We start from the raw sequence: 12,506 nt of genomic DNA, 5'->3' as shown, positions 1-12,506 counted from the left end.
GACGTCATAAGAAGGGTAAGGATGGGATTTGTCCATCAAACCCAACCATTATAAATAGAGTGCTAAGTTATTTGATAGAGCATCAGAAATCAGAAAGCAGGAAGCTTAGAGTACTCACAGGCCAGGAGGGCGAAGAGGAAGTAGCTGAGGCGATTCTGGAGTCTGATCCATTAGAAAAATAATTCTAAGATATTCCCCTCTGGAATTAATTTGTAAAATCTCCCCTCTGGAGAACAAAACACATATTGTAAAATAGCAATAAATAAAGAAGTTTATTCTCCAGAAAGGTACATCTTTATCCCAATCTTTTTAAGTTATGAATTATTTAGAAGATATAGAAATAACTGAAGAATCTGATTACTATAAGCTAACTGCTTTACTTGATAATGAAAAACAAGCTATTTTAAAAACGGAATTAGATCTTAAACCTAACGATAATTTTAATAAACAAAATCCTCTAAAAGAAATCTTTAATAGAAAAAATATAATATTATGGAAAAATTCAGATTGAAACTCCAATAAAAATACAATCCGCAAATGGAGAACTTGAAATAGCTCTGATAAATGAACAAGATGTAAATAAACAAATTGGAAAAATTAAAGATCAACAAAAAAGATCTAAAATTGGATGGATTCATATTAGTACCATTCAAGTTTTAGTTAAATCCACATACATGAAAGGAATTAATTCTCCAATAAGTCTGGCAATCTGTGATAAAAGAATCACTAATCCTAGAGATCAAATAATTGGAATAATCCATGGTAACTTGGCAAATGTAAATGTTAAATTCAATGCTCATATTGGATACGCTATTCCTCTATCAACCGAAAATCTCGGCAGATCCTTAAGTCTGGCTTATAAATTCCATAAGATAGATTTAATGGAACAAAATGATGAACCATTTTCTATCACATATGCAATTAATTATGCGCTGACAAATAGTCATCATAGTATAGACTTCAAAGATAAAGAAAGAATTTATGTTGATGAACTATTTCAAAAGTTTGTAAAAACAGAAATTCCAAGAAATAAGGCTATTGAAAGCCCAGTTTTGTTATTAAAACAACCGTCAAGAAATTCATTTTCATCATCTAGTTTTAGAATAAGAGAATCTAAAATTAACAGCCCTCTAAGTCTATCTCATTTAAAAATTGAAGAAAAAGATTCTGAAATAAAGGAATTAACAAAAAGAATTGAAAAGTTGAATGAAACTTTAAATAATAAATTATGACGATAAATAAAGAAGAAATATACGTGTCTTATCAAGATAAGAAACAAGAACTCTTTGAAAGAGAAAATCATTTGAAATATTTAAAGTTTTCTGAAATAAACCAAAGAGCTTTCAAAACTTTAGTATTATCTTATAACAATCTGAAAAAAGAAGTCGAAGAATTAGAAAAAATAATAGAATCTTTAGAAAATAACAATGAAGCTATGGCAGAAGATGCAGAAATTCTAATATGAAAGATTTTCAGAAAAGTCAAAAAAGATATTATGAAGTAAGATTACAAAATAGTAACATTTACACAAGAAATAGAGAAGAAGTGGAACAATTCTGTAAAAATTGTATAGAAAGCATATCAAGAGAAATAGAAAATTTGTTAAAAGAAATAGAAAATTTTAATAATGCAAATCCAACCCAAGAAAAATATTTCAAAAACCTGCATTGATAAAAATTGGTATCAGAGCCAAGTTAACGATTAAGGATAACACTTTTCTCTTTAAAGCAACACTTTTTAGTGACACGCTTTTTTGCCATAAAAGACAAAAATCTGTAAAGATGCATCTTTACAGTAGTAGGCACCTTTTAATATTATCAAAGTAAGTTTTTTACTGCCAACTTCTACATACAACTTTTAAATTTAGATGTATTTTTTTGTGGTTTATCATAATAATTTAGGATAAAATATTATTTTAATTTATAATATTCAGATCAAATTCTAAGTTAATTTTTAACGTTTCAAACATTTTATTTATATATCAAGAAGTTTTGAAATTTGATATGACAAAAATAAGTAATGTGAATATTATAACGCTATTAGTTAAATCATATAATTGTCTATGTATAAAAAAAAATATAACTAAATTTTTTATATAACAAATTTTTTTTAATTTTTTAAATCTTAACAATCAATAATCAATGCTCTAAAATTTAAAAAAAAATCTTTACATTAATGATATTTGATAAATCAATTTATTTATAAATTAAAATAAAATATTATTAACTATTCAATATACAAATTGTTCATGTTAAATTTAAAAAAAATTAAAAATTAATTACAATATAAATCAACTCAATTTAACTTTTTGTATTTGTAGTTTTGAAATTTAAAAAATTAGATTTGTGGAGGGTTATTATTTTTTTTAACTAATTGACTATTTTTATAGTTGGTTCTCTAACAGAGAACAGTAAATTTAATAATATGATAATATTAAAACCGTTTAAATTTTTTAAAATAAAAATATAATGTCCAAAATATTTTATGATTGAAATAAAATATTTTAAATATTAGAGTCCAAGATCAAATAATATTACACCCTAATCATTTGTTTAATATTAAACATTGAGTTGTCCGAATTTTTTTTATGAGGGTAATTTATCTTAAGTGTTATCAGTTTTTACAAAATTCAAAAAATAGATAGGAAAAAAAATGAAAGAAAAATTAATCAAAATCTTAAAACATTTATCCAGATTTTATATATACAATAATCAATATTCAATAATCATTAAAATGATGAAGTGAAACTGAAAGAGTCTAGAAAAAGTGAAAAACCGAATAAATCGCGGCTCCCAGAAGAGTGAAGACATAAACCCCGTTCAACAGAAGAAAAAAGAAGTCTGAATCCCAAATCTAGGGTTTTCACTTTTTCCCCATTTCATCCCTCTCACACTAGGGTTCCCACTCACTCGCTCGCTCACTCAACAATGGCGGCAGTCACAGCCCCTCAGCAGCACCGTTCCTCCAAGACGGAGTCCTACGTCGACAACAAGCGCAAGGAGGACATCCGACATGCTAACATTGTCGCTGCACGCGCCGTCGCCAATGCCGTCAGGACCTCCCTTGGCCCCAAAGGCATGGACAAGATGATCTCCACTTCCTCCGATGAGGTCATCATCACCAACGACGGCGCCACCATCCTGAACAAGATGCAGGTCCTCCAGCCCGCCGCGAAGATGCTTGTCGAGCTCTCCAAGTCACAGGACTCTGCCGCCGGAGACGGCACTACCACCGTCGTCGTCATCGCCGGCGCACTCCTTGAGCAGTGTCTAATCCTTCTCTCACACGGCATCCACCCCACGGTCATCTCAGATTCCCTCCACAAGGCCTCGCTGAAGGCCCTCGACGTTCTCTCCGCCATGGCCGTCCCCGTTGAGCTCTCTGACAAGGACTCCCTCGTCAAGTCTGCTAGCACTTCGCTAAACAGTAAGGTCGTCAGCCAGTACTCGACGCTCCTCGCCCCTCTCGCCGTCGACTCCGTGCTCTCCGTTGTAGACCCTGCCACCCCTGACATGGTCGATCTCCGCGACATCAAGATCGTCAAGAAGCTTGGCGGAACAGTCGACGATACTGAACTTGTGAGGGGTCTCGTTTTTGACAAGAAGGTCAGCCATGCTGCCGGTGGACCTACCCGCATGGAGAATGCCAAGATTGCTGTCATTCAGTTCCAGATTTCGCCCCCTAAGACCGACATTGAGCAGAGTATAGTGGTGAGTGATTATTCTCAGATGGATAGGATTCTGAAGGAAGAGAGGAGCTATATTTTGGGCATGATTAAGAAGATTAAGGCCACTGGCTGTAATGTGTTGTTAATTCAGAAGAGTATTCTGAGAGATGCTGTTACTGATTTGTCTTTGCATTACCTTGCTAAAGCTAAGATTTTGGTGATTAAGGATGTTGAGAGGGATGACATTGAGTTTATTACCAAAACTTTGAATTGCTTGCCCATTGCCAACATTGAGCACTTCCGTGCTGAAAAGTTGGGCCATGCTGACCTTGTGGAGGAGGTTTCGCTTGGGGATGGTAAGATTGTGAAGATTACTGGGATTAAGGATATGGGGAAGACCACTACCGTGCTTGTCCGCGGGTCCAACCAGCTGGTGCTGGATGAGGCGGACAGGAGTCTGCATGATGCCTTGTGTGTTGTTAGGTGTTTGGTTGCAAAGAGGTTTCTGATTGCTGGTGGCGGTGCTCCCGAGATTGAGCTTTCAAGGCAACTTGGTGCCTGGGCTAAGGTTTTGCATGGGATGGAGGGTTACTGTGTTAGAGCTTTTGCTGAGGCGCTCGAAGTCATTCCTTATACTTTGGCTGAGAATGCAGGTTTGAACCCCATTGCAATTGTGACTGAGCTGAGGAATCGGCACGCGCAGGGAGAGATCAATGCCGGAATCAATGTGAGGAAGGGTCAGATTACCAACATCTTGGAGGAGAATGTGGTGCAGCCACTGCTGGTAAGCACGAGTGCAATCACCTTGGCTACAGAGTGTGTGCGGATGATTCTGAAGATTGATGATATTGTAACTGTGAGGTAGATTTGAGTGAATAGTTACAGAAATTGAGCCGTCATCCTTTTTTTTAAATGATTAAAGAGTCATCATCTTACGCCTTTCTTTGTTTTAATTAAATTCCTAGTGTATGTGCTTGCTAGTGACTTTGGTTATGTAATTTCAACTTGCTTTTGCTTCTATATCTAAAATTTTGGATGCCCTTGTGAATTGTGGTGCTTTCTGGTGTCACCAACAATATTTTTACTTCTTGTTATCCATTTAGAGTCTATTAATATTAATTCATTTCTTCTGTTGATGTAGCAAGTCTCTAGGTGTGTTATGTCTAACCATTTTCACTTTCTTTAGTAATCAGAAAATACGATAGGGATGTGTATATATATATATAGGTGAAAACTCAGGTGCAGTCGACTTCACGTGAAGTTGATAACTGAGAATCGTTAGATGATTTGACTAAATTTTTATTTAACGGCTCTCGACTATTAACTTCACCTGAAGTCGACTGCACCTGAGTTTTCACCATATATATATATATATATATATATATATATATATATATATATATATATATATATATATCATTAGAATGGCTTCTTACAAGAGGGAAGGAGAACTATTTTCAGAATCTACTTCTGAGTAAACTCTTGTAAAACTGGGCTAGGGTCACCAGTGATATTTGGTGTTGCCTTTTTTACTGATGAGGGGGTTGTCCACCCCGTTGATTGCTGCAGTGGGAATAGCAGGTTGGTACTCATGCAGAAACTTTAGATCTCTGCTGCAGTGATGTCATCCACTTGGATATGACAAGACTTTATTGAAAAGCACCAGGAAGGTTTTTTCTCTTGTCAGCCCTTGGATTGAATAGTTTTAGCAGTTGTGTGAATTGTGGATTCGGTTGATGTATCACTGTGAGTGGTTGATTGGCTGCGGTGGTCATTGAGTGTGCTGACTGCCCCTTAGTTGCTGTTGTTCTCGGTTGGGTTTGAGTTCTGGACCCCTTGTTAATAGTTGCGTGGTAAGTTCTTTCTTTTTGCTGGCATGCTGTTTATAAAATTGTAAAAGGAACGGTAAACTTAACATTCATGTATAGAGAACTCATCTATTTAGACTCATCATTCATCTAAAGTGGGTTTTTAAATGTTCATAGTGAGTATGACCTTTCATACATAAATTCAGATGTACATTTCAGTGGGTAAAGCAAAAGCACATGGATTCTAACGGACAGTTTTATCTTGTCGTTTAAACTAACATTAGCCAGGCCTTTTGCCTCAGAGTCCTTGACTCGAATATCTAGTATATGATTTACTAGGTGAAAATAAGCATAAAGATACATTAATGAAAAATAGCTGATTCTTGCACAAGTTGCAATGCTGCAAAGAGCTGGACTACTTCAGTGGCTGTGTTGTGCTGATACTACACCAGAAACTAGATGCCATGGTATGCATGATTGCATGTATTTGTCAATGTCAATGGATCGAGATGTCAAGGTATGCCTTTAGGTGCTGCATCAGCATGTTTATTCTCTTCCTCATCGTTGAGCAAGGCTTCTGTTAGTAATGACTTTTTTGCATTGGTCGCATTTTTCTCTTTGCTCTTGCTCTTCCCCCATAGGACTAAGTAGAGGCCAACCATGATCAGTATTGCGCCGATAATCCTGTAAATGGAGAAAAAGGGCGCTTCGGGGGGTGGGGTCAAATTACGTAATTAAGAATGAAGCCAGGCGTTCACTAATTTGCAGTTTCATGCATGTAACTCATGATCAATAATGATTATGACAAAGATACCTGAAAAACCATCCAAGCAGCCCAAGATAAACAATGTCCAAGTAAGTATACGCAACCCCAACCAACTTGGGTTGGTCGAGTGGTTAGCTCACTCGTCCGCTTAAGCAAGTGTCGGGGGTTTAAATCCTGCCTTATCCGCTTAAGCAAGTGTCAGGGGGTTTGAATCCTGCCTTGCGCATGCAGCAACCTATTGGCCAGCGGCAGAACTTTAAATGGAGCTCAGATCCGCGACGGATTAGTCCTTGACCTGTTGAGTTGGGGGATACTGTAGGCAACCAAAAAAAAAAAGAAGTATATGCAACCCCATGTCCAATTCTGAACTTTGGTTGATGACTGATGTATGTAGCTATCTTCTTGCATCTGAGGTGTCTGCAGGTGGAGAAGAGGAGGGCCTTTGTATAGAGTGATCACAGTTGCACCTCCAACACTTGCAATGGTTCCTAGAATTTTTGCCAATCCATCTATTCTTGCAATGTTGACTTCCTCAAGTCTATAAAAAACAAAGATCAGATGACAAAAATGTTCAAACTCAGAAGGAGATGTGAAATGAAATACCCTAGAGCTGAGGCCATGACAAAAGTGATTGCAGGAACTGAGTTCTGCATTGCAGAAGCTAAAGTTGGAGAAGCATAATATAATCCCAACAAGTAAAACCCTTGGTTTGCAGTGATGCTAGCACAGCCAATGAAAAATAATGTTAGAAGAATAAAACGGAAACAAATAACTCGAAAATTGCCGGTTTTTTTTTTTTTATTGCTTACCTTAGCAATGCTAATAGGAAAAACTGAAACAGCAAAGAAAAAGTAAGAGGTGGTCTTTCGTTCCTGTTCATTGTTTCATGTTAAAATCTTGCCAACATAAAAAGTGACAGAGACTATAGGAAACTATAAAATATGTATGTTTAATCATGAAACTTACTTCTCTAAGAAACAAGCAAGTGGACTCAACAAAAGAAGGGCAATTATATTTCGATAAACAGGGTAAACAACTTTACTGACACCAATATTAAATGCAAGTCTAGAGACAATGTGGTATCCTGCAAAACAAAACTGAAGGGACATTAATGCCACAAGAAGCTTCACTTTTTTTGTCATAACACTTTCCATTCCTGTGTTCTTGTTCTAGCAACTTAGACTTGGGTATGGAGATAAAGGAAATACTTAAAGAGATGTGCTTATATAGAGAGGGAACAATCCGAAGGAACGTTCAAAATTGTTCATTTTTTTTATAAAGTGATTATCGGCAGCTACCGATATTATTACAAAGGCATATAAGCGTTTAACATATATGCTAAGTTATCTCTAGATTAGACTACAAAATCTTATTTATATACAATTTGTTGTGCTTGTTGACTTTTAAATGTAATATTTTAGGGAGACAAATTGAAGGTGGATCACGTTAGCCAGGTAGTTAGAGATTGGCCAACCTCTATGATTTGTATGGAAATGGATCCTCTCCAGTAGAAAAAATACTTGAGAAAATAAAATGTGATCTTTCATCTTTTAATTTTATAAGTGAAACCAAAATTAAATAGAAAAGAGAAAGTAATAAAAGATTAGATTAAATACTTGATAATATCCAATTTTTTTACCATTAGAGAGGATCCACTTCCGATTTGCATGACCATGTTCCCACCATCTCCTTTGTAATGATTTTAGTGACATTATTATTTGTATTGATTTTCTATCATCGTAGAGTAATTTCTTCAATTTTTACTATGAATTCAATTTAACGTAGGATTTGGCATGCAATTTAATAACAATAATACGAAATTGTTCTATTCTTAAAAGATAATATATTTTATTGGTTTTCAAAGAAAATCGATACAATAGTATTATTGTAGGAGCTTTCTAGGGTGGTGAAAATATATTTTGGTGCTTAAAGGATCAAGATAGATAATAAAATTAGTAATAATTTGGGAGTGGAAACTCATGTGTAATCGACTTCACGTGAAGTTGATACTTAAGAGCCTTAGATGATTTGACTGATTTGACTAAATTTTCATTTAACGGCTCTCAGATATTAACTTTACGTAAAGTCGACTTCACCTGAGTTTTCACCTAATTTGGGAGGTTCTTTTATAAATATAAGTTTTAAGCATATGAACTCATCTCGATCATCATTTGCAATGGCTGTCGAAAATTAAGATAAAACATAACAATAATAAAATATCACTACCAAATTCAACGTTCCCATACCATAAATCAAAGATTTCTTGAAAGGAATTGTTCAAAGATAACATTAAGATCAACCGCAAATTGCAAAAACAAAATAAAAAGATGAAAATTAAAATTGAATTGAGCATGCTCATAAATAAATTGGCACATTTGGAAATGGTCCATTGCTCAGCAAGCTTTTCCAGAGGCATTGCTTTCCTCCATGATCTCCAAACACCCCCCAAAAACCGTTCACGGAGTTAATATGTCGGTGCCTCGGCCTAGCTCCTCCGGCGCTGGTGCTATCGGCGCTTTTGCAATTTATACCCCTTTGTACAACATCAATCAAAGTCACTAGAATAAAATATTCTAGTCTGGTCTTTTAACATCTTGTTACTACTTTCCTCACGATAGACAACACCTAGTAGTATTTTAACATTTTAGTTGCATGTAAAATGAATATTCTAAATGAGTAATTGATGGTGACAATATATTGTTTGGGTGTTGTGCTAGCAAACAAGAGAAAACAAGATTTGTTAACTCAAACTACATAATCATTACTTAATATTGGATTTGATTTCGGGCAATGATCTTAACTCTTAGTTCTATAGTTCTTCAAAAGTTGACTAGAGGCCTATGGGTCTTCAAGATTCAAAACCCCTGAATTGCAATTTTTTATATTCGAATTTGTCATTTTATCTTGTATAATTTTGCATCGGGTTAAGTCATGTTTTAAATTTTAAGTAGATTCGACTGATCCGCAATTTATAGGGGTGTACATGGATCGGATAGGATCGGATATGGCCAAATATTTGATTCGATCTGCACAATTTCCATCGGATTGGATCGAATATGATATTCGCATCTTTTAGTATTGAATCCGATCCGATCCAATCCGCAAATATGCAGATCGGATCGGATATCGAATATATCCGCGTAATTAAACATTCTCTTTTTAATCATATTTCTATGTAAAAAATTCAATAAAAATATATCTTTCATACTTTTAAACTTATTTATTCCTAAAATATTTTTTATCAAATTTTTTCTAAAAACAAAAATAAAATAATACAATATATGAATAATAATTACTAACAAAAACATACAAACAAGTAAATATAATACCAAACATATATATATAATTATTATTGTGCGGATCTGCAGATCCGCAAATCAGATATGCGGTTGTAGAGCAGATATCCGCAATTCGATCCATGAACATTTCTAGTCCAATTTAATTAAATTATATACTTTACATTGAAATTGATAATAAAATATCATAATTAAATGCCTTTATATTAAGTCATTTTATATCATGTTTTTTTCTTTTTGCCTTTCAGTATCTCTTTTATGTTCTATGGCTAATCTAGTAGGAGTTTTTTTCCTAGAGTGAATTTCATGTAGTTCCTTTGGGTGTTCTTTCACCCCATTGTTTATATAAAAAAAAAAATACTCTAATAAAAATATCGGATAGCTAGTAAGCATTCTATATTTTACACGTATTTTTAAAGGTAATTTATCGAAATAAAATAAAGGAAAAAATGCTTATCTAATTACAACGATTGAGAATTGTTTATCTTCGTGTTTTATTATTATTCTATGTAATTCGTAAAATTCTTTCATATTTTAGCATTATACAAATAAATTGTGGTACCCTACCACAATTTATGAAAAGAGTACTATAAAGAGAAACCGTGGTACCTATCACGATTTATAAAGAAAAGATATGCATACTGTGGTATCTCTTTTACAGTTTATGAGTAATAAAAATTTGGGTAGTACTAGAAAACCAATGGTCTAAACGTATAATGTGTACAATGGACTAAATCTTTGGTCCATGAATAAAATGAACACCCATACTATCCAAAATAACCATCCGGATATCAGGGATAATAATTATCTCATGTTATAAAATCACTCATCCCAAAAATTTAAGTTGATTTTGGAGTTCACCAAGGATCAAACTCTAGTACCATGTCATGAATCCATTCATCCCAAAAGTGTAACCTAACAAGACAATGTAACACTAATGGTCATATCTCTAATATTTCCTAAACCTCCATTGTACACATTGTACGCTTAGACCATTGACTTCCTATACTTTTTCAAAAAATTTTATATATACACTGTGAAAATCATTGTGTTAAAGGAGAGCATTTTCACAATGGCAAGTGAGGATAAGAGTTTTATTGTTCTAGAAACTCAAAAAAGTAAGAAATATGGTGTGAAGTATCGTTCATTAACGAAAATATTAATTCGCAAAAAATCAAATTATTTTGATAAGTATCAATTTTTAAAAGTTATGGCTCACTAACCAAAAATTAATTCGCCAAAAATCAAATTTCAACAAACTTTGGTTCTCTAACGAAACAGTCAATTCCATACTTCTCATTTTTTATATAAATACGATAGATTAACAAAAAGAATAATTTAATACTAATCAAAATTTAACGTACAAATCACTACATAAATTACTTACGAATTGCACAAAGCACACGTAACATTCTACAAAATAAATCAACAAAAAAAATTAACTACTTACTAACAAAATTTTAACATATTGAAAATTAATCTTTTGATTGATGTTTTCAGACACGTGCGCAACGCCATTCAATCAGTACATGCGAACTTCGTTTTTCATGACTCCACCGCGCCAGAGTCTTAATGGCCCCAAATTCTCTCTCAACTACTCATCACCAAAATCTTTAACCCCCAACAATGAAATCCATCTATAGGTTTTGCGCATTATGTATATATACAGGTACTCATAAACCGTTGAAGACTACCACGATTTATACCCAAAATAATTTTTTCATAAACCATAGAAGAGTTACACGGTTTATGGCTACAGTGTTCACTTCATAATCCGTAAAAGTTTTTCCCGATTTATGTTTTTGATGCTTCTTTACCACGATTTAGTAATAAAATGTGAAAGGATTCAACGTTTTTTCTATTTATTTTATATAGATAAATTACTCTACTTTTAACATAATATAAGCAATAAAATCATGTGTTACATAAATAAAATTATGTTGTATTTAGTGCGTTTAAAATTCTTCCTATGAATAAAAATAAAAAAGTGGTATATTATGTGTTACATGAACAAAGGAAGGGTGGTTTAAGTAATTTTTAAATTTGAAATACTAATTTAGTAATTTTAATAGGTGAAATTACGCGAATTTTTTATATTAAATAAATAAAATATTTATTTACATATTACATATGTAAATATTTTAAAATTACGTACATATTTGTACTGATGCAAATAACATGTATATCAGATATGTATATTATCGTATTAATTTAACTAAATATTTTTCATATTATTTTATTTATATGGTTAATTAATTAATTAAATATTTGATTTAAAAAATAATTTAAATTTTTTAAATAAAAAAATTAACCATTTAAAAAGAATTAGTATAAAAATAATATACAATAATACGAATATAAGTATATTTATTTTATTAGATTAAATTAAATTATTAATCTAAATTATATTCATCTAAATTTTAAATTAAAAATTTTATAATTTTAAAAGTTTAAATTATTTAAAAAATATTATATGAAATAAAGAACTTAAAATCAAACCGATATAATACTGTCCAAAATATTATAGCACCGTATAAAAGAAGCTTTGCAGATATATTAGATAATTTTCAAAATTTTAAATGGTTAAATTTTTAATTTAAAAAAAATTAAATTATTATTATTTTTTTAAATTAAATATTTAATTAACCATATGAATACAATAATACGAGTATATAATATTTAATTAAATTGATACATTAATGTACATGTATCTCTAATAACATGTATATAGAATAGGAAAGTTTTTAAATGTCCTGTCGTACCAGTGTTTCTATAATTTTTAATCGATGATCTTAATTATATATATTATATATATTTTTTATAATTAAAATCAATGGTTAAAAATTAATAAAATACCGGTATCACGATACACTTCAAATTTTTTTTATAGGATACACATTAAGCAGTATCCTTTAGCCTCTGTACGAATATGTACGTATTCTTAAAATGATAAATTGTCTACCTATTAC

At 32.5% G+C, this 12,506-nt stretch overlaps 2 protein-coding genes across 2 annotated transcripts; one reads left to right on the top strand and one right to left on the bottom strand.

Annotated features, from left to right (window-relative positions):
• The first annotated feature begins 2,791 nt into the window (after positions 1–2,791).
• Positions 2,792–4,811, top strand: LOC130969218 (T-complex protein 1 subunit delta). Its single transcript, XM_057894859.1, has one exon. It carries the CDS (start codon positions 2,928–2,930, stop codon positions 4,530–4,532), a length of 1,605 nt encoding a protein of 534 aa, XP_057750842.1. The 5' UTR covers positions 2,792–2,927; the 3' UTR covers positions 4,533–4,811.
• Positions 4,812–5,846: 1,035 nt separating this feature from the next.
• LOC130970392 (WAT1-related protein At3g18200-like) lies at positions 5,847–7,395 on the bottom strand. The gene is made up of 6 exons (XM_057896468.1): positions 7,208–7,395; positions 7,051–7,113; positions 6,845–6,961; positions 6,592–6,779; positions 6,290–6,354; positions 5,847–6,159 (listed from the first exon to the last, which is right to left on the bottom strand). The coding sequence occupies exons 1-6, from the start codon at positions 7,393–7,395 to the stop codon at positions 6,034–6,036; spliced, it is 747 nt and encodes a 248-aa protein (XP_057752451.1). The 3' UTR covers positions 5,847–6,033.
• Between the last annotated feature and the right edge of the window lie 5,111 nt (positions 7,396–12,506).

Source organism: Arachis stenosperma, chromosome 3 (assembly GCF_014773155.1).
Source record: "Arachis stenosperma cultivar V10309 chromosome 3, arast.V10309.gnm1.PFL2, whole genome shotgun sequence".
Lineage (NCBI taxonomy): Eukaryota > Viridiplantae > Streptophyta > Magnoliopsida > Fabales > Fabaceae > Arachis > Arachis stenosperma.
This window is presented reverse-complemented; position numbering and strand designations above follow the sequence as displayed.